This window comes from Heteronotia binoei, chromosome 9, assembly GCF_032191835.1.
Source record: "Heteronotia binoei isolate CCM8104 ecotype False Entrance Well chromosome 9, APGP_CSIRO_Hbin_v1, whole genome shotgun sequence".
NCBI classification, from domain to species: Eukaryota; Metazoa; Chordata; class Lepidosauria; order Squamata; family Gekkonidae; genus Heteronotia; species Heteronotia binoei.
In genome coordinates, this window is record NC_083231.1 from 99236517 (window position 1) to 99259913 (window position 23397).

Here is a 23397-nt window from a genome sequence, read left to right on the forward strand (position 1 = left end):
ATTCCAGCAGCTGCAATGGAGGAGTGGGGAATCAAACCTGGTTCTCCCAGATAAGAGTCCGCGCACTTAACCACTACACCAAACTGACTCTTCTTAGGATTTGTGCCGATTCCTTTACACTGATCTTTTGACAAATGCGCTTCCATATTATACAAAACAGTATAAAAATAACATGTTCTGATTTCAGCAAGAGACTATATTCACGCCCTGAATGGAGGGGGGCAATCCTGTGACCATGCATCCTGGACAAGCAACTTCAAGTGTAATCCTTTGTAGAAAAAAATGGCTTTTTGTTTCTACCATGGTAAGACCCAGGTCCTTTGATAGAGTCGTTGATGGGACATATGATATAAAATGTTGAGTACCTCTGCTCTAGAGGCATTGTTTCCTGACCAGGCCCACTGTGCAGGTGGAAACACATAACAAACCATTTAGTAATTTAGAAATAATATACATTTTCATATGCAACAGTGATTCAGATCCACATTACAAAACTAACCCCATCCACTTTGGCATATATAAGCATGTGGAAAAACAAATATCTGAAAAGATCAAAGGATTTCTAGAATTGAATCCTCAGACCTCAATGAGACTTAACAACAAGAAAACATCCACAGTCAGGATATAAGACTCATTCAGAATGGCAAGAACAAAAAACTGCATTTCTGTTTTTCAAATGCCCATATTACACCCCTACCTTTGCACATGTTTTGTTCAATCAAACTTTCTTGCTTTGTTTTCAAGGGGCATATTGCAAAATCCATATTTCCAGTAGCTCAGCATTATTTCCATTTATATATCAGATATTATAGTGCAAGCCAATTTACGGAAGAAGTAATTTTACAAAACTACAGGAGAGCTTGTTTTATTGGTTTATGCAGTTACAGACAGACACATACAGTCAGCCTTTCTTCTTAATGAAATAACTTCTTAAAAACTTTTTTTCCCAAAATCCCCAGAACATTTTGGGGAAGGCGATGAAAGCTCTACAAACTGCAGGAGTTACAGCTACATAAAACAACAACCAATTGTGTGATGCAGCAGTAGCTCTTGATAATTCTTTTCAAAGCTTAATTTATACATACCAGGGATGCGGAATAGTATGGTATAGCCCGATCTGTCAGATCTTGGAAGCTAAGCAGAGTCAATACTTGGGGGCAGAGGAAGACTCTGCAGAGGAAGGCAATGGAAACCATCTCTGCTTCCCACTTGCCTTGAAAACCTCTAGCTGGGGTTGCCATTTCTCTCCTTTCCATCAGGGTCACTTGTCACTAGGGTTACCACTGGCCCACATATGGTGGAAAACCTCCAGGGGACAGCTGCCATTGCCTAATGACACTCAGGTAGCCAGTAGGTGTAAAAAGGCCAGCCAAATGAGGGGAGGGTACAATCATCATCCCTAAATGATGTTGCAACTTCTGACGCAACCCAGAAGCAACAGCATCAAGCACATGGCCCCAAACTCTAGCTTTTGGGTAAGTGCTGGAGTATCACACCAGTGCAACACTGTCACTTCCAGGTTGAGCCCAGAAGTTACATCATTGCATGAGGACAATGATTACAACCCCCTCATAAGTTCCCATCTCCCCCCATCTTCCCCCAGTTGCCTAGATCATGACTGGTAACCCTACTGATCACACTCCAAAGAGTCTCAGTTGCCACAGAGTATGTTCAGACAGTGTCTGAGGTAACTTTCCCAGTCATGCCTAAGTGCTCTCAAGCTTACTTTCCGTTCAGGTCAGTCCCAGGATTCAAAAGGATCCTGCTCACAGGACAGCATTGTATTTTATTGAACTCCAGCAGGGGGACAGGCAGGAGAGGTGGCAGGACTCCAGTCAAATGGCCACTAGAAGCCACAGAGAGGCCAGAGGGCCTGCTATGAAAGGAGGGAGAGAACTCCTCCCCCAGACAAAATGCTGTAACTTTGCTGGTCTTTTTGCTTCATGAAGATCCAAAATGGAGAATGAAAGCAACAAACACATTCCTGAAAATTCTCTTCTGACAAAAAAAAATGTGGGAGGAGGACACATTCCAACCCAGAACAAGAAGAGACAGAATGGCAGACAGGTTTCACCAGCCAAAGAGAGTCTGATTAGCGAAGGAAACATTCCACTATACATCACTGTCATTCTATGCCCTCCATCCTGTATCTTACTGTATCATACATCTATGACGTTCATGCCCTTGTGTGGTGCAACACAATAACGATCAAATTAGGTTCGACATAACAGTTTTCATTTAATTTTCCTCCTGTGGAAGAAAAATGCTTGTAATGTGAAAAGCATGACATCTATTTGTTTTGAGAAAGATTATCTAGGTGCTTGGTGAAATATAGTTCAGGCGCTACTTTCTCCCTCCAGCCAGAGGTCTGGCTTTTTAAACCCATTTCATGCCAAATTTGGATAATGGCAAGTTAGCCGCACTCCCTCCCACCATTTCATTCTTGGCTGCCGCTTCCCACAGAGGACAGTGCTGAATAGTGTCATTCACCTGTGCAGTGCGTTGAAAACCACCCTGCCAATTGATACTTGAAAGTTCATCGCCTCCCCATGTTTATTGAAGCGGCTCAAGTCCATTATCTATCTGACACTGAATAAATATTTTACTGCAGCCTCACAAGAAGAAATCATACCTGACCTTTATGGGCTATATTTTCCTTTGCATTCATGGTCTAATCAATATTTGGAGTTGCAGCGCAGAGGTATTTTGGTACTGCTCTAAATCAAGTGAGCAGCCATGGCAAAATCCTGCAATTCTTAATTTACTAGCAAAATGCCCATCTTTATGATGGATATCATCTGTGCATGGAGGGAGAACTACTTTAATGCAACAACCATGGAGAGATATAATGTGTTGCTGTGTACAAAGAGGCTCAGTGTAGCATAATGCAGGATCCCATCAACAAAGACCAGCTCATTCTGAGTCAGAAGGACACCTATTGCCTTCATTGCAACAATCCACCCAAATTTAGCAATTTAATTTTCCCCCATAGATGGGAATGATGCATATAGTGTCACCTGCTCTCTGCGGGCCCTAATACCAGGAATCCAGTCAACCTCATCCTTCCATTGCTAAACTGTTTGTTCTCTTTTGTGGGTTGCACTAAAGTGTAAGGAAATCAGAAATGGGGGTATGTGTTTTTTGCTTAGGCTGAGGTGCTGAAGGTTTAAAATAAAAAAACCCTACATCCTGAACCCAAGTGAAATTCCTGTTTAGATATATACATGTAATTCTGAATCTGGTTCCTAGCATTCAGCTTACCAGATGGCCTAATTAGGCTTTTTGGGTTGTCATGTTTGTGACGTTCCCCCTCTCCCCAGGCTCCAACCCCAAAACTTTCCAAGGGATTGTCAGCAGAAGCCTGGCAACCCTACCCAGCAGGCAGATTTGAAAAATCACAGATGGGGGCTAGGCAAGGACTGAGAGAATTTTACAAACTTGGGTAACTCCTAGGTTGGCAGAAAAAAATCTTTAAATTAACCAAGTATTAGGAGGGAAGGGGAACCATAAAATAGTGTGTGTTGCAGAAGAGTTTCTTGCAAAATCTTGGTAGCTATTTTGAATTGCTTTAGGTTGCCAGATTGCTAAATGCAGCTACAAGGACTGCTCCAAAAATATTGTTAACCTGTCACAACACAGACTCAGCCCTTCAGAAGAGTCAGTTCTTTCACGTAGACTTTCATTCTGCCCCACTAAATCCACAAAGAAGATTCAGCTCTGTGGGGACCTGGAAACCTTTTTCTGCCGTCTTCACCTAAAGGAATATTTCCAACATACACATGAACAGAACAAGGAAGCCTAATCTTCACAACATATCATCACACACTCCACTGGAGAACATTCACCATCCCTACAACCCAAGAATGAACAGGATACTTCCACATCATACCAACAAAACAACATTACAGGGGAAAAAAACTCCACATGGACTCCACCCGAAAGTTGCAATGCCACACTGGATCACTACATTGAGTGCTTTCGCCAGAGAGTTCAAACTGATGTGATCAACAAACAACACCACACACAGCAGAATCTCAACCATGCTGAAAGGAAGGCCATAGACAGTCTCAGGAACAATATGGATATTACAATTAAAGAGGCAGACAAAGGAGGAGCTGTTGTCATCATGAACACATCAGGCTACATAAAGGAGGCTCAAAGACAACTCTCAAATACTTCAAATACACTGGACTCAGACCCCACACAGGAATATAAAAAAGAACTAAACAAGATTACAAAGGAATTACCATTGAATATTCAGGAACAGATCCTGTCAGACACATCACAGGAACCTCAGCCATGTACCTTTATTTTCTACCCAAAATACACAAACCAGGCAACCCGGGATGTCCCATTGTGTCAGGGATAGGCACCATCACTGAGGGGGTATCTGGATATATGGACTCTATTCTAAGACAATGCCAACAGTGCTCCCAGTTATGTTCATGATACTACAGATTTTCTGAGGAAAATACAAACTTTGAACAACCTTCCAGAGAACACTATCTTAGCCACCATGGATGTGGAATCTTTATATACCAACGTCCCACACCAAGATGGATTACAAGCTGTAAGTATATAATCTCTAATAAAAACACAGCTGACTGACCAAACTGTGCCATTTTGTTCTCACCCATAACTACTTCAGATTTGGCAATGAACTTTTCCTACAGATCAATGGTACAGCCACAGGCACCTGCACGGCCCACAATATGCTAACATCTTCATGGCTGACTTGGAGCAACACTTCCTAGACTCCCACCCACTCCTACCTACCTTATACCTGTGCTACACTGATGGTCTGCACACATGGTAGAAGCCCTGGATACATTTCGCCAGGCATTCAATGACTTCCATCCCCCTATCAACCTGACAATGAACCAGTCTATGCAAGAAATACATTTTCTGGACACCACTGTTAAAATACACAATGGATGCATAGATACTACCTTATACCGGAAACCTACTGACCGACAAACATACCTGCATGCCTCCAGCTACCATCCCAAACGGTCCACTGTATACAGCCAGGTTCTACACTACAGTCGCATTTGCTCCTATCCTGCTGACAGAGATTCTCACCTGAGGGATCTACAACAAACCTTTTTGGAACTAAAGTACTCACCTGATGAAATCAGGAAACAGATTAACAAAGCCAGAATGATACCCAGAAGAAGATGAAGAAGATGATATTGGATTTATATCCCGCCCTCCACTCCGAAGAGTCTCAGAGAGGCTCACAATCTCCTTTACCTTTCTCCCCCACAACAGACACCCTGTGAGGTGGGTGGGGCTGGAGAGGGCTCTCACAGCAGCTGGCCTTTCAAGGACAACCTCTGCCAGGGCTATGGCTGACCCAAGGCCATGCTAGCAGGTGCAAGTGGAGGAGTGGGGAATAAAACCTGGTTCTCCCAGATAAGAGTCCACACACTTAACCACTACACCAAACTGGCTCTACCCAGAGAAAACCTGTTACAAGACAACCCCCCCAAAAACAATAACAGAACACCACTAGTGGTCACACACAACTCTCAACTGAAAACAGTTCAACGTATCATCAACAACTTACAACCTCTATTGAATAGCGACAGCTCTCTTTCAAAAGTACTGGGGGGGGGGGTTAAACCTTTTCTTGCATACAGACAGCCCTAATATCAAACAACTCCTCACCCACAACAGTACAACATCTCATCTGAGCATGGACACTGGTACCAGAGCTTGCAATAAACCCAAGTGCCAACTTTGCTGCCACATACACCCAGACAACACAATCACTGGACCTAACAGCATTAACTGCACCGTCTAAGGCTCATTCACTTGCTCATATTCCAACATTATATATGCCATTAAATGCCAACAATGCCTTTCAGTTCTCTACATAGGGCAAACAGGACAAACACTCCGCTAAAGGATAAATGGTCATGAATCTGACATCAGGAATTACAGAACTGAGAAACCTGTGGGGGGACACTTTAACCTTCAAAAGCATTCAATGGGTGACCTCAAAGTAGCTGTTTTACTGCAAAGGAACTTGAAGAACAGAATGGAGAGAGAAATTGCTGAATTACAAATTATTATGAAACTTGGAACAAACACCTCCCCAGGACTGAACAGGGATATTGGGTTTTTATCTCATTACAGATGCTAAACCCACTCTCAGAACTTCAAGAACAGAATGGAGAGAGGAATTGTTGAATTACAAACTATTATGAAACTTGGAACAAACACCTCCCCAGGACTGAACAGAGATGTTGTTTTGTTTTGTTTTTATTTCATTACATATGCTAAACCCACTTTCACTAAGTAGGGTGATATATCCACAGTATTCCAATGTATTTCTCTTTTAGGATAGTGTATCAGAATAATGCTTTTGTATTGACATACATGCAAAGATGGCCATAATAAAGGACAAAAACGGTAGGGACCTAAAGGAAGCAGAAGAGATCAGGAAGAGGTGGCAAGAATACACAGAAGAATTATACAAGAAGGATCTCAATGTCCCGGCCAACCATGAAGTAAAATGGTCTTAAGAAAGCATTACTAACAACAAAGCGAGCGGAGATGACGGTATTCCAGTTGAGCTATTCAGAGTCCTAAAAGATGATGCTGTTAAAGTGATGCACACATTATGTAAACAAATTTGGAAACACAACAGTGGCCACAGAATTGGAAAAGATCAGTTTATATTCCAATCCCAAAGAAGGGTAATGCCAAGGAATGTTCAAACTATCGCACCCTTGCACTCATTTCACATGCCAGCAAAGTCATGTTAAAGATCCTACAAGCTAGGCTTCAGCAGTATGTCGATTGGTAACTACCAGGAGTTCAAGCAGGTTTTTGGAGAGGTAGAGGAACTAGAGATCAAATTGCCAACATTCGATGGATTATGGAGAAAGCATGGGAGTATCAAAAAAACGTCTTGCACTGGAGAAGATCCTGATGCTAGGAGAGACAGAAGGCAAAAGAAGAAGGGGATGGCAAAAGGTGAGATGGCTGGACAGTGTTACTGATGTAACAAACATGAATTTGAGCAGACTTCAGAGGATGGAGGAAGACAGGAGGGCCTGGCATGACTTTGTCCACGGGGTCGCAAAGAGTAGCACTCAACTGTGCGACTGAACAACAACAAAAAATTGACATACTCAATTGGCTTTTATCTCATTACATATATTAAATCCATCTTCCACTATATTTTAATGTATTTTTTCCTAATGGCAAACTAGAATGATGTAAATTAGTTGGACAGGAAAAACTTCTGGGAAAGTAATGCCTTCTTTTTGACCCAGGTTTATTAGCAAAAGAATAATTAACAGGCATTCTCACATTCTGACATGTTACTGTTTTATGGTTTTCCACGCTAATTCAACCCATTCCAAAGGTTTTCTGAATTTGTTAATTTTACTATTCTGCTATTGGTTTTTAACTTTGTACCACTAGGCATTCCAAACCCCACCAGCTATATGTGGCTCTGCTACCTGTACCTCATTCCTCATCTGAAGAAGTGTGCATGCACACGAAAGCTTACGTTCTGAATAAAACTAAGTTGGTCTTAAAGGTGCAATTGACTCCTATTTTGTTCTACTGCTTCAGACCAACACTGCTGCCTATTTGGATCTATCTACTGGTTGCCTAGGCAATCCCAAAATGGCTGTCGAGATCTCATGAGGTAGCCTTGTGAGATTCAGATCTTAATGACTGCACCATGAAACAAAAAGAAGAGTGGGGTGGCGGGACTGAGCAGTCCTGAAGATGGGGCTGGAAACTGAGCCATCAGGGTAGAAAAACTGAGAAGAATTGTGCAAAATGGGTATAATAGGGAGAAAATAATTTCCTTTCTCCACAACTCTTGTAGTTCCCTCTTGTATGATTTTAGAAGACAGATGTAGACTATCTTAGGAAGTTTGAGGGTTTGAGTAAGGCTTACCTCCTGCTGGCAAGTTCTGTTGTCCACCATTGTTCAGAGGAGCTGTGGAAGGGTTTTGTTTTTTTTTAAAGTGACATCAACAATGTTCCCTCTAAGCTGCAGAGTCTTGTGAGCAAAAATTCTACTTTGTGAGCCACTGACATTAACGTTATTAGCCACTGGCATTGAAGTTGTGAGCTGCTGCATAAATCAGTGTACTCTGGGGTCATCCTTCCTGAGCTAAGACAAAAATGATGTGTGAGCTGGAGGTTAAAAATCTGTGAGCTAGCTCACGCTAACTCAGCTTAGAGGGAACACTCACATCATTTCCAAGTACAACCAGAAGTGATAAAGGACAGTTCGAGGAATCACTGAAATCACTATGAGTTTCCAAGAATTAAGATCTTCACATATATATGTATTGGGCTAGTCCCAACCAACTTTTCTGCCGGTGAAAAAGTGAGGACAAAGGCTGCTGTTGTTCTGGGAGGACTGTGGGACTTCTAGGGATAAATGTCACATGGGATGAGGGCTATAATAAGGAGGTGACTTGGGTGAGCTTGAGCAAAAAAAAAAAAAAAAACTGGCTGGATCAAGTCAGGTGCTTAATGCTTCTCCTTATGCAAATGTTTGTAAAAAATTATTACATTCATCACAGCACAAGTAGCTGCCCTCATATTGTCTCCACAATCTATGGGAGCACATTCAATCTGTGCTGAAAGCATTACATTGGTTGCCTGTGGCATTTCGGATTCGCTTCAAGGTGCTGGTTATAACCTTTAAAGCCCTATATGACCTGGGACCTGTCTACCTTTGGGACCGCCTTTCCCCATACGTACCCCAGAGAGTACTACGTTCAGGGTCTCAAAATCTCTTTAAGATCCCTGGACCGAAAGAAGCTCGATTGTCCAGCAGTAGAGCCAGAGCGTTCTCGGTAACAGCCCCCACTTTGTGGAATGCCCTCCCCGAAAACATCAGGGCCCTGTGGGACTGCCACAGTTCTGCAGGGCCTGTAAGACCTAACTTTTCAAACTCGCCTTTAATGGTTAGGGGGAGGTGGCTATTAATTCAGCATCAGCAATCTCACTGAATTAATATAATGGAAATCAGAAGCTTGCCATCTTGGATTTTTAATATGTATGGAAATGTTTTTATATATCTAATTTTAATATGTTTGTAAATTGCTAATGTTTAAACTGTTGTTAGCCGCCCTAAGCCTGTCGGGGGAGGACGGGATATAAATCTGATAGATAAATAAATAAATAAATAAATAAATAAATAAATAAATAAATAAATAAATAAATAAATAAATAAATAAATAAATAAAACCTAACTCTTCAGAAATATTTTTGAGAATACAGGATATACCCAGTAGGGAAGCTGGCATAGTATAGCCCTATCTCATTAAACCCTGGAAACTAAGCTGAGTTGGTACTTAGATGTGGGAGGCAGGGCTCTGCAAAGGAAGGCAATGGCAAACCACCTCTGCCTTGAAATCCCCTTGCTGGGGTCACTGTAAGTCAGTTATGAGCTAGCATCACATACCTATGTATGTAGAATATGCACATTTTAGGTAAGTACTAAATAGCATTTTATCCCCTATGCTAAAATAAGCTATATTCCAGCTCCACCAGAATGGTACTCAAATTCTTTCACACTTCTGCATACACAACAGTATAGTGTTACCAGAAGACCAGTCACAGATTCATATGTGCTAAACAATGAGGTGAGGATAAAGCAATTTAAGCCACCACTCAATACCTGGTTAGCCAATGATCTACTGAAGGAGAAATAAATTTCCATTTCAATATAGTGTGAATCAATGAACTGGTTCAGTACGCTAAAAAAAAAAAAAAAAGCACCATCATTCCTCTCTATTCTGTCGGTGGTCCATTTTTCATGGACCTGCAGTTTCATCTCATGCTACAGGCAACTCAGTACAAGACTTGGCATTAGCATCTCCTTCGGTTCACTTGCAGGGGAAGTGATAACGACCGGGGGGGGGGGGGGAGGTACTCTATGCATAAACAAAATGTGCCCAAAGAATCTCAAAAAACTTTTATCTGCTGGAAGGGATTTTTATAAATAAATAAATATTATAACACTGGAAGTCTTTGAACTTCTTTAATCACCTCTCCCCTACGGAGAGGCAATAAAGATGCTTCAGGAGACTGGTGTTAACAGAGGACAACATTTCAGAATGCCACCACCCCTTTTTGTTATATGAGGCCTCCCAGAAGGCTGGAAGCTATGCAAGACTGGAATCATGCATCAATAGAGCTTTCCTCCCCCAGCCCCCAAACAAGACAGCACAGCTTCCATGATTTCCCACCTGTAGGTACGCCCTGGAGACTGCCAAGCCCAAGGCACATATGCAGCATAGCCTAAGCCCCTCAACACCCCAGCTTTGCATTCCACTTCTACTTGTTCCAGGAGGAGGGGGGGAAGGAACATACTATGATTAATGAACCATATCTAAATGGATGGTTCTTCTTCTTACATGCATTCAAGATCTGCATTCATGTATCTGAGCTCCTTTCAAACTGTAGCATACCAAAGGCAGCAGCATGCTGAGTCTACTGTCATAGCTTATCGGTGCTTAATGTAGGATAGGACAAATCTGACACCAGCATCCTCCCACCTCAGATCTCTCTAGTTTGGAACACTTGGAAGAGATACAGGCTTGCAATGACTTCTCCCTAGGTGGCAAAGTGAGACAGATTCTGCAACAGCCTCAAATGCGAGGTTATGTGCTTTCTAAAACTGCTGCAGTCCAGGTTTAAAATAACTATTTTCCAGTCCAATTTTGCAAAGCTGCATCAGGACATCAAAGAACTCTTATGACAATGGAAGAGGTCCTAGGGAAGAGCCGGAAGGGTATAATGATTAGAGCAGGGGTCCCCAACATGGTGCACACAGACACCATGGTGTCCACTTTCACCAGTCCTGGAGCCCGCCAATAGTTTTTTTGAAAGTGGGCTGGGCCAGGTGGGGCTTTTGCCCAACAGGGTTTCTGACCGGCCACTGAAGATTTGATTGGCTGTGCAGATATTTCAAAAGTTGCTTCAGCAACAGTTGCCACCACAGCACCAGGATCTTCACTGTGTCGCTTTGCGTGTATGCCAGGACATATTTTAAACAATATATTCATTTTAAAAGGCATCCTTTTAAACAGACTTTCTGTCTGAAATGATAGAGAGTTAGTTTAGAGTTATACATAACCTCACTCTGTGATATGTTGCAGTTGGCACCACTTTGTGTGGAAGTCATTTTGTCCCCCACCCTGTGACAGAATTCCAAAGGTGCCCATAGGCTCCAGCAGGTTGGGGACCCCGGGTTAGAGTGTCAGACTAAGAAATGGGAGACCCAGTTTCAAATCTCCACTAAGACATGATGTACCCCGGTTAACCTTGGCCCAGTCAATGTCTTTCAGCCTAAACTATCTCACAATGTGTTGTCATACGGTTAAAGCAGAGGAAAGAACACTGCTGTAAGCCACTTCAAGTGCGGCTGGAGAAAAGTGGTATATAAATGTTTAAATAAACAGGCACATGTTGTTTATATGTACTGAGTATTCTTCTATTGGTCAACTGTGTAGTTTTACATATAGGATCTGTACTTCCGTAGAGCTAAGTTTTGGAACATTCTAGAGTTTTAGTAAAGGATCAGGCATTCTACTTTCCTTTCTCAAAGGAAGAAGAGTATTTCCCACTCAATTAACTTCTAACTGCCTCATCGGTAGAAAGGAGTGAAATATTCTCTGTGGTAAATTTTCCCTCCATGGCTTAATCCAAATATTTCAATCTAAACATATTCCAGTTTTTCGTTTTGTTTGGTGTGGAGAGCCAGTTTGGTGTAGTGGTTAAGTGTGCGGACTCTTATCTGGGAGAACCGGGTTTGATTCCCCACTCCTCCACTTGCACCTGCTGGAATGGCCTTGGGTCAGCCATAGCTCTGGCAGAGGTTGTCCTTGAAAGGGCAGCTGCTGTGAGAGCCCTCTCCAGCCCCACCCACCTCACAGGGTGTCTGTTGCGGGGGGGGGGGGAAGGTAAAGGAGATTGTGAGCCGCTCTGAGACTCTTCGGAGTGGAGGGCGGGATAAAAATCCAGTATCTTCTTCTTCTTTTTCTCCATGAACTCCTACATTGAGCGAAGCTTTCCTAAAAATTGCTATTCACTGAGAGAAAACAAGCCTCTACTTAGTTTACTAGATTGTTTGGCATTCTGAATGTTTATAACCCCATAGACCACCAACAGATTGGAATTAAATCTGGTAGATAGAGGGCACAGTTCCATGTTTCACACATTTGAAGAACAGTTTTACCCATTTCAAAATTGTTCAGGACAATGTTCAGGACAATGTTTTGCATTTCAAGGATGAACCCTGGCCCAACCCTGCACCCCTGCCCAAAAGGTGCAGCAAATCTGTAGAACAGAATGCAAATATCTTATGTCTCTTGAATGCTGAAATGCACATTTAGAACACAATTTATACTTTTCAGGCGCACACCCACACACCACACCTGCCCTGTTTTTAAGAGAATCAGAAATCAACAAGGCTTCACAAATACATTATTGTTTGATTAGATTATGCCCTCCTAAGGAGCCCATAGAATGCATACTCCTTCCCCCTCCACCATTTTATCCTCACAAGTTTGGCTGAGAGAGTGACTCACCTAGTGGACTTCTTGGCTGAGTGGAACTTGCTCCTGTTCTAGCTTGGAACTCTTAACCACTAGGGACCATTTGCTTTTGCTTTATAGCACTTTACCTACTCATATAATGCCACAAACACATGAACAGTCTTGCTGGGCTGGATCCTAAAATTCTGTTTTGGTAAGTTCCTTCCTTTGTTGAAAGAAGGCATTCTCAAATAGCAGAAAGGAGTCCTTGGATCCAGCCCCATTTCCAACATCAGCATACCAAGTGCCTCTTAAACCTCTCAAAGAGCTCCTGATAGTGATTCCCACTGCTTATCTGTTGTCCCCAAAAACTGCTACTCTTGAGATATACTACCTCTGTGCACTGACGTTCCATTAATTACTATAGTTATCTTCCAAGAGTTTGTAAAAACCCCTACATTAAAGCTATCTGGGATACTAGCAGTTCATTAGTAGGCAGTGAGTTCCATAAATCAGTTATATGTGATGAAAAATATTTGTGGACCGTGATGTTGGTATAAGTTCTGACTCTTCCATATGTGTGACATTCAATAGGGGTACAGTGAGATGGTGGCTGGATGGAAGGAAATTCCCTCTCATATTGCTTTTGCATCCGTCCCCTCCTTCCTTTTGAAAGATTCTGTAAAATCTGTCTCTGGTAACAAGATCAAATTGCCTTCCCTGTCAGATCTATCCTAAGAAGAGGAGACAGAAATGGCAAATCTCTATTCCATTCCAGGGGAAAACATTTCAGATGTGAATAATGAAAACATAGAAGGTATATCTGCTATTGTGCACAGCGTAGCAAAATTAGATTGCTTTCCCGCAGAAGCCACTGTCAGTTTTATTGCAAACAGTGCATACATTACCGGTTGAAAAATTGTCCCTCAGAACTTTTCTGCTGGATGAATATCAACCAACTACATCTAGGTCTGTTGCATCTGAAAAGTCTGTGGAGACTCTGGTAGATTCTTTGCCCGTCTGGTCTGGGAATTTGGTCTGCCTCGACAACACCACAGCATGTTGCTCTCCAGCTTATTTCAGCTTATTTCTACTGTCCAAACAGGATGCCAATACATAAAGGAAGGATAGCCCTATAGCAGGGGTGGCCAAATTGTGGCTCTTTCACACATATTGTGTGGCTCTTGAAGCCCCCACCACACCATTGGCTACTGTGGAGAAGGCATATGTCTCTTTAAATCACTTCACCAAGCCAAGCCAGCCAGCAGCTTGGAGAATGCATTTAAAGTGAAAGCTGCTTTCATTCCACCTCTCCCTCCCTCCTCCCCATCTATTTGCCTCCCTCCCTCATCCTTCTCTCAAACATCTGATGTTCATGCCTTGCAGCTCTCAAACATCTGCTGTTTATGCTGTGTGGGTCTTGCATTAAGCAAGTTTGGCCACCCCTGCCCTATAGGCACAGACCAAAGATCCATTTAGTGGATCCTGACTGATAAAGCAGCAAACCAGCTGCTCTGGAGGGCCAACAAACAGGGCGTAGAGGCCAAGGCCTGCCCTTGATATTGCCTCCTATGACTCTAGCAAGGAACCTCTCCATCTATTATTTATTTAAAACATTTTAATGCCACCTTTCCACCCAATTTTAGGCCCCTAAGGCAATGAACAGTTAAAGAACCTTTTTTTAAAAAAAAACAACCTTTCAACAGCAATTAAAAGCAATAACAGGAAGATGTCAAATGAAACAACAAGGCTGGTAGAAGATGACAGAGGGACAGAGACATATCTCCCTGGGAAGGGAAATTCCACAGCTTTGGTGGCACAACTAAGAAGTCCCTTTCTAGAGTCTATAAACTTCTGGGCACTGGTGTTCAAGGTTTCCTGGTTCCAGATGTTAAGGTTTTCTTTAGTCATCAAGGCTACTAGCCACTGGTAGACCTCTCCTCCATGAATAAGTGCAATCACATTTAAAGCCATCTATCTGAGCAGACATTACTACATCTGCTGGCTGTGACTTCTACAGTTTACAGAGCAATCCTAAACAGAATTACACCCAAATCCATTGAAGTCAATGGAGTGTAATTTTGCCTACAATTGCAGGACAGTCAGGGGGCTGCAGTGGAGGGAGGAGAGACAAGCACCCTTTCTGCCTCTTCCATCAGCACAAGATTGCAAGATTTCACCTGCTCCCTGCAGAAGCATCCAGACCCACATGATCTCCACACAGGTCATGCAATCCCCATAATAAACTTTTTCAGAGTGAGAAAAAACTACAGGGAAAGGGAGATGTAAAAAAAATCTGCAGTTCTTGCATTTGCAGATGGTTGGATCCAACTTTGTTTGTCCCAACCAGCCAGGAAGTGCTCACGCTTACATGCTGTCTCCTTCCAACTTTTCCCATTGAACAAAGAGTGAAGACTTCCAGGCTTGGTCCAAACTACATTTTGTGATGAAATGACAGAACATATTCATTTGTTCTCTTGCCTACCAACAGAGATGGTAAACCAAGACTAAACTGTTTACAGTCCTAGGAGCTTTTCCGTATTTTCCACATTGTATGTGTGTCCCTATTGCCTTGGGGGGGGGGGGTTCTTTTTCACCTGTGTTTTGCTCCCTCTAATGGCCAATTCACTAATACATCAATGTATGTCCAGCTTGAAAACCTGCAGTTTAAATCTGAAGGGAGATATGCCAGACATACAGAGATGTAATATCAAATCAATCACTTGAAGCAGCAAAACACAAATGAAAAAAAAAAACAACCCAGAAGAAACAGGGACCCACAAGCAACAAAAATGAGCATGCAGAAGAGCCCTTGGTTTGTAGGCAACAGAATAAGTTACACCTTCTAGTTTAGCCAGATTTGAAGATAACAACATATTGCAGTCATTTCTGCACCAAAAATGTTTTCAGTTCCTCAGTGGCTGGCAAGAGGAAGAGGCAGAGAGAGAAAGCGTGGAAACCAGAGAAATTCCTGGCTGATTAATTTATTGCAGTATTTGTGATATCTGAACACAGCCATTATGCAGGTCTTCAGCACAATGCTAATTGTCCCACCACTCATACATTTTTAAACACAACATTCCCATTGCAAGCTGTTCCATAATACCCAGTGGCCTGAGTTCAGTGATGTACAAGTGGAAACAAAATCAGACTTAGGTTAGTGCTAGCTCCACAAGATCTTGTGCAACACCTTCAGCTTTCCTCCCTAAATACTGTAGTTCCCACAAACTGGTTGCACAAGATCTTGCACAAGCAGGAGCTTAATTGGAGGTACAATAACTTTGATTTAGAACAAGCAGCTACCACAGTATTCCTCTTGTGCTTTTGTTTGGGCACTAGCCCCATCTCGTCAGATCTCAGAAGCTAAGCAGGGTCAGCCCCAGTTACTACTTGGATGGAAGACCACCAAGGAAGTCCAAAGTTGCTAAGCAGAGGCAGGTAATGGCAAACCACCTCCATTAATCTCTTGCCTTGAAAGACCTACAAAGTTGCCGTATGTTCTCTGCAACTTGTTGGCACTTTCCACCACCCCAAGGAGCTCTAGTGCAATGGGAAATTCTGTGCTGTTTACATTAAATCATATCCCCCAACCCTTGTATTTAGCAGCACATCAGCTGCAGATCTGACTTTTATCAACAATGCTAGGATATACATCCTTTGCTAGAGGCGTTTGTTTTCTGCTGGGTCTTATTTTAGCATTAATCCTGCTGGCTGAGTTGACCTTAAAATTAGAAGCACATAAAACGCTCAAGTCCCATGCTGCTGTTTGGCAGAGTTTTTATACTAACAATATCTGTAAGTTAGTGTTCCCCGTGCTGAATTAAATAAATGAAGAACAGAGAGTGATGCTTACCTACAAGCCCTGCATTGTTCCCTATCAGATAATGTTGCTCAGCCTCTTTTATCAAAACAGACGTGGCAGCTTGCATTTTAACCAGGATCTTCAATTCCCTTCCTGAGAAGAAGATATAAAGCTGGTTGCAAATGGCAAAACTAGGCCTGTGCAAAGCCAGCCAAAAAATGAAAGCTGCCAACTGTGAAAAGTGAGACCACTTTCTTATTGGCAGGGTCATGTACATTATAGAGAAATCCATTGGTGGTGATGAAAAGTGTCATCAAATCAGAGCTAACTTATGGCAACCCCATAGGAAATTCAAAGCAAGCAATGAACAGAGGTGGTCTGCCATTGCCTGCCTCTGCATAGCAACCTTGGACTTCCTTGGTGGTCTCCCATCCAAGTTCTAACCAGGGCTGACCCTGCTTAGCTTCTGAGATCTGATGAAATTGGGTTAGCCTGGGCCATCCAGGTCAGCGATACATCCTTTTGGATCTGGCATCAGATTTTGTTGTCCCCCTGCCCCCGCCTCTAAAAATTGGTTGTTTCTCAGAATGTAACCTAGTTCACAGGCATTTGCAAATCTTCCTTTTAAACAAATTCATGTATATGTCCTGACTGGTGTTCATGATGCACAAGGGAAAATATGGGGTGAGGGAGGCACAGGATTGCAATTCCACAATCCTAGAATGACAGTTGTTCCAATAGTTTAACTATGATTCATTGGCTTAATTCTCTGGTGTGATATAGGACAGTACGTCACATTACAGAATCCAATGAGTGCTGTATGGTAGATCTGTGAAAAGAAGCAAAAACAAAGGTGTAACAAGAAAACCTGGAGAAAACCCAGCAGAAAACAAACGCCTCTAGCAAAGAATGTATATCCTAGCATTGTTGATAAAAGTCAGACCTGGAGGATCTGTTCCTCCCAAAGCACACTTTGAACCAAAAGGTGCCAATTTTTCAACAAAGAGGGAGCCTTTTCTGTTTTGACTGACATTTAGTTCCTATCACAATGGCTGAGAGGCTTCGGTCAAAGGTCTTCTCTGGTCTGTCCGCTCTCAGGAACCCTTGCACACCACTGGTGAATTCTGCATGTATCCCTGAATGTGAAACAGGTTCTCTGGTGATTCAGCACAATTTTTTTTCCCAAATAAATAAATAAGTCCTAGGTATAAAACACACACAATCCTGGGGAAACAGATTACTGACCAAACTCCTTTTTGAACAAGAAACCCACTTCCTAACTGGATTAAGAGGATTCCCACACACACACACACACACACACTTATCCCTGAGTAAGCCTGAAATAGGATATTGGGAAGGAAAGAGTTTTCACCAGTCAGCCTGACCTCCATCAATTAGTCATCTAGATGGACTACTTGTTCCACCTCAGTAGGGCAGGCATGTTTATCTGAAATTTAAAATAAAATTCTCTTAATTCTCCTACTGAGAAAATGGTATGGGTTGTATCTCTCTCCAGGGCTTTTTTTTGTAGCAGGAAGTCCTTTGCATATTAGGCCACACACCCCTGATGTAGCCAATCCTCCCAGAGCTTACAGTGCTCTTCTTACAAGGCCTACTGTAAGCTCCAGGAGGATTGGCTACATCAGGGGTGTGTGGCCTAATATGCAAAGGAGTTCTTGCTACAAAAAAAGCCTGTCTCTCCCCACAGGCATACTACTCTAGGTATGTTTGCCGCCAGGAAAGACAGCTTGCCCCACAAAGGCATAGAAGCCCTTCTTTCACATGCACCTGTTCAAATGGACCTTGGAGCTTTGGCAAGGTCCTCTGCAGGTCTCATGTTGTAGCAGTGGAACCCACAAAGTGCCTGAGTCCAAAGGATGCTGGTCTTCTTCACCCTATACAGCCACAGCTTGATCCATCTATTTCTGCCCACATCCTTTTCTCCTCTATCCACAACCATAACCTTGACTTATGCCTGCTTCCAAAATGCATTAGTTGGAACTGGCTGGAAAGCAGCCAAAATCAACAAACTTAAGGAATTTTCACACTGCTAACATTTCTGACTCCCTGGACTAACCAATTAAAGGCCAACAGCTCTGTACACCTGAGAATGTTGAGCCATTTGGTTGCAGCTAAAACAGAGTAACATTGACACCTTGTGGAAAAAGTGGATTACTGCAGGGTTGACATTTGAGAAACTTTTGAAAAGAAGCTATTGTGAGACTCTGCAAATTGCTCTTACCCCATATATTTAATGGGCGGGGGAGTGTAATGGTCTTGCTTTCACAAAATCATGAGTTAATTTCAGGCGTCTGATTAAATGCATTTGCATGCACTGAGTTCAGTTACCCAAAATGCAAAAGGCACAAAAGAGTTCAGTACAAGTCACTCATTTCGGACTTGTATATTCTCTAATGCCCATAGCTACCATCTAGTTTTGAGCTCCACATGAACACAGATGAAGCTGCCTTCTACTGAATCAAGGTCAGTACTACCTAGTCAGATGGGCAGCAGCTCTCCAGGGCTTTAGGCAGAGGTCTTTCACATCACCTACTACCTAATCCCTTTATAACTGGAGACACCAAGGATTGAACCTGCATGCCAGGCAGGGTTCATTTTGTAGAAAAAGAGGCCCTGGAGCTCATTAGCACACCTTACTTGCATCACTCATTTGAACACACCCCTGATATCACTGGAACGTGTACTAAATTATATCAGCTCAGCATCTACCTTAAAATGCTTCTTGAATTATAATTGTCAATATAAAAGCTTACTCCCATCATACTTTTTAATTTACTTTCTCCTATGTGGCCACAGTGGAATGATGAAGATTTCCATCTGTCTGCTTGATAAGTTTTGGTTATTTTCTTTTTTGTTGTTGTTGTTGTTGGGAAGAAATATTAGAAAGTTTGTCAAATCTTAAGAGTTCAGCAACTTTCTCACAGGGGGTTTGAACAATGGAGCCCAGAAGCAAGTATTTGGGGGGTGGGAGGAGAGAGAGAAAGAAAGAGCACAATAAAATCTAGAGGTTCCAGAGCGCCACTCCTGTGAGCTCCTGCCCAAAACGAGGCCTGATGCCAAGTAAATGCTCTGCCACTGAACCACAGCCCCTCAAAACTCCAAACTGTTTATGGGAAAAAAATATACTCCTTACCTAGAAATTATTTTATTTCCAGGTCTTTGGCATTAGATGATGCCAGACATGTACTTTAGATGCAAAAAGCAGTTGGGGAGGAGGCAGGGTTAACTCTTCCTTGCCATACAGATGATGAAAAACGGTATTTTTAGCTCTTGACATTCCCTTGGCATGAGAGGTAAAACAAAGACATCATATAGCATCCATGACAAGGAGAAAACAAAACAATCTTTTGTGGCTGTGTTCTATTCACTATGAAAGATAAATTAATCCAAAACATCTTTACTAAAATGGGCTAGTTCTGGATGCGATTGTCCTCTCTGCAGAGATGGACAAAATGCAATGCCACCTTCAACATGAAATCCACAATATTCCAAATTGGAACAGGGCCCACTGTCAACATCGTTTAGATATAGCTGGGAGGATTGCTCTGCACACACACAATAAACAAAAATGAAAAACAGTCACAATTTACTGCTCACAGAGACTATCCTGGTGTTTTCCTTCTAGCTATGTCACTCCACAGCCTCTTTGAACTGTTAAATATGGAGACACAAAACTGTGTATATTGTACTTCAGTGTTGACCTACAGACTTTCCTTACTGGTATTTCCATTTTTAAACTGAGAAGCCAATAAGCCGAAAATGACTTTCATATTTCTACCCAGGTAATCCACAGAAGGATTTAAACTCATCCAATGTTTTATCAAGCGAGAATTTCATTGTTTGGCATTTCACAAGTCAATGAAAACATTTCTTGTGTCATTGAAAATTTAATTTGCCACTGCCAAATCTTAGGATTCCATATTTTAAAACTGCCATCAAATTTCGTCATTAAAAATAAAAGGCAAAGTAGTAAAACAATTGAAGAAATGTGCTATTCAACAGCACTGTGCACTTACCATGCTGTTCATTTTTGATGACGAGGAGCCTGTCCTTTGTTTTCGCAAACTGTTCAGTTCTTCCGGGTTTCCATCCTTTGGTTTTAAGATCATCCGGCTACTTCCAGCAGTACCTTCAGAGGAAGATCTCAGGCGTTTCTCTATGAATCTCCACTCACGATGAGGGCTGAAGCTACTGGCAAGTTTCACTGCAAAGAGGACAAGAAACACACACTTCAAAATCTTTGCTTCAAAAACTATTCAACAGGAGAGGTATCAATATATCTAATCCTCAGCATGATTACATCTACAGATTACTTAAATCCACAGATCAGGGCCAAGTAGAGAGAAGAGAGAATTTTCTTCAAACATGGGGAACCCTCTTGTATTGCAGAAAAATGTGTAAACTAACGAAGGAGGGAAAACTTCACTCAAAACAGAGAAATGTTGTCTTTGCACAAGGTCCAACTACATTATATTAAAGTTCCACAATCAAATCCTCAGACGTGTAGTTTAGAAGCAAAGAGCAGTTGGGGAGGAGGCAGGGTTAACTCTTCCTTGCCGTGCAGATTTTGCCTACAGAAATACCCCTGCTTAGATTGCTTTAAGACCCAGGAAAGAAAAAAGACAGTCGCAGTATGGATTCTTGTCTTTTTTTTCCATACTGGGTTTTTAATAAACCAAGAAGGATTTCTTCTTAATTGCAGAAACAGTTATAACAGTAATGCTTCACTCCAAACAAACCTAGGTGGGCATGGGATGCAACTGTATGTGTACAGACAACGTATAATCATCATCATCATAATCGCCTCGCTATGACATTTTTCCTGGGATGGGGCCCATAGCTTTCATCAGATTCTCAAAAGGCTCTGTAACCCCCCCCCCCCAAAAAAAAAGGTTAAGAACCACTGAGCTAAGTGCTATTTGCATGTGCTTAAAAACCTAATCCCATTTTTTTTTAAAAAGAAAACAAAGAGCATCAGAACACATACCGTTTGTATGGTTTATTTCATATCCCTGCTGCATCTGAAAGGACTGAGGTTCAGAAGACGAAGGGATGACCTTAGACTCAGGTATTGGGATGGCTTCTCTAATGTGTTCAGGTGCTCTAACATATTGTTGGTCCCTATGTGATCTCTGTGCTTTTGGAGAACATCCAGTTATTTCTCCCTGGTTTAAGACAAAGGGTTTTAATTGTGCTTCAGCTCCTGAGCTTACTCCTTCCGGATGGCTGGTTTGTTGAACAGGAAGTTCTTTCAATAATACTTTTGCATGGTTTGGATTAGCATCAAGGGCTTTAGACACTTCGCTGAGAAGTGAATTCTCTGCTCCCTGATTCTCAGTTGCTATAACAGCACAATGTGAAACACTTTCGATATGATCTGTTTTCCTTGAGAGGGGAGCAGAAGCAGGATTGAGGAACATCTGAGAGGTAGAAACATTGTGGATGAAGGTTTCCGCGTGCAAATTCCCACAGTTGGGCAGCCCATCAACCTCTGAGACAGAGTCTTCAGTCAATGCTAGAAACTCGGAAGGTGTCTGGACCATGGTCACATCAGTAGAAAGCATCGGTGATTGCAAAGAGCTGCCTACACATTCTACGACCTCAGGAGAACATGATGGGGAAGACCTGGCTGACAGGGGTTCACTTTCAACACGGGGTTGAATATCCAGTTGGCAAGAAGATGGCTGGACACACGAAACTGACTGGCTTTCGGGAACTGGCTTTGAAAACCTGTAGTGTGTTGAGAAGGATTTGGGGAGAAGTTTCCTTGAGGAATGTTTAACAGAGGACCTAGTTTGTTCCTCTGTGAACCCAGAATCATCACCTTCATTTTTGCCAGACCGGATGCAATTTATGAAGACGTTCTTATTGGTTGAAGGCTCCCTGCCCTTCTCAAAGTCCTCTGTCAGAGACCTTGTTATCTTCTTGCTTCGAGAACTTCCAAAGCCTACAGAATGCCTCCCTCTGCTTTTCACGTGCTCCTCCAAACCAAGCTTTTGCAAAGTGTGACTGGACTGAGCACCATTGGAAACAGCTGCATTTTGGTTTAGAGATTCAGCTTTCTGCTCGCTCCCTTTCTTATGGTGGTGGAAGCTAATGGAAGGTGTGCGGAACAGGCTCCTGCGTTTGCCTGTACTACCTGAGCTGGAGTTGGTACTTGAGGGAGAAGAGCTGTGAACACCAACAGTACTGCTGGAAGTGGGTGATGATGGAAGGGAATCGTGTCTTCGGCTAATACTTCTCCTGAATATTGGCAACCGGGACACAATGATTGAACGCCTCGATCCTGAGTCCCCCATCAGGATCTTTTGTGCTTGGCCAGGATCAGCCAATATTAAAATCTATATGGGTAAAAAAGAAGAAAATTATCATCATCATCACATTCAGCTTTTAATTTTCATAAACATGAAAAGAGCTTTCAGAATCAAAGGGCTAGTAGGTACCAGAATATGATCTATTCCATTGTTCTTGCAATCGAATGATTGCGGAGAGGCAATCGTAGGCTATATATCTCAAAGAAGGCGATATATACGAACACAAGAATGTAAGAAGAGCCCAGCTGGATCAGACCAATGGTCTATCTAGTCCAGCATCCTGCCTCACACAATGGCCAGCCAGTTCGTCTGGAGGCCAACAACAGGGCATGGAGGCCAAGGCCTTCCCCTGACGTTGCTTCCTGGCTCTAGGATTCAGAGGATTAGTAACTCTGAATGTAGAAGTCCCCCTCAGTCACCATGTCTAGTAACCACTGACAGACTTATCCTCCATGAATTGATCTAATCCCCTTTTAAAGCTCTTTATTTCTGAGGCCATCACTACATCCCTTGGCAGTGAATTCCATATTTTAATTACACTCTGCATAAAGCAGTATTTCCTTTTGTCCATCCTGAACCTACTTCCCATCTGCTTCATTGGATGTCCTCGAATTCTAGTATTTTTGGAGAGGAAGGAAAAATTCTCTTTGTTAACTCTCTCCACTCAATGCATAAATACATCTCCAAGTTCCACTGCACTTCTCATCAATCAGACAATATGTTGCTTAGGGGGCCA

The 23397-nt window shown here is 42.4% G+C and overlaps 1 protein-coding gene across 3 annotated transcripts in view; it reads right to left on the reverse strand.

Moving 5' to 3' along the window:
• CCSER1 (coiled-coil serine rich protein 1) overlaps window positions 1-22688 on the reverse strand; it is an 892842-nt gene extending 870154 nt beyond the window's left edge. For all 3 annotated transcript variants that reach the window (XR_009555820.1, XM_060247055.1, XM_060247056.1), the window contains exons 1-2: window positions 21335-22688; window positions 20364-20551 (exon numbers count right to left, since the gene is read on the reverse strand). Coding sequence is in view for 2 of the 3 variants with exons in the window: in XM_060247055.1 (XP_060103038.1) it covers window positions 20364-20551; window positions 21335-22646 (1500 nt within the window). In the remaining variant the exon portion in view is untranslated. The remainder of the gene's footprint in view (window positions 1-20363; window positions 20552-21334) is intronic.
• Between the last annotated feature and the right edge of the window lie 709 nt (window positions 22689-23397).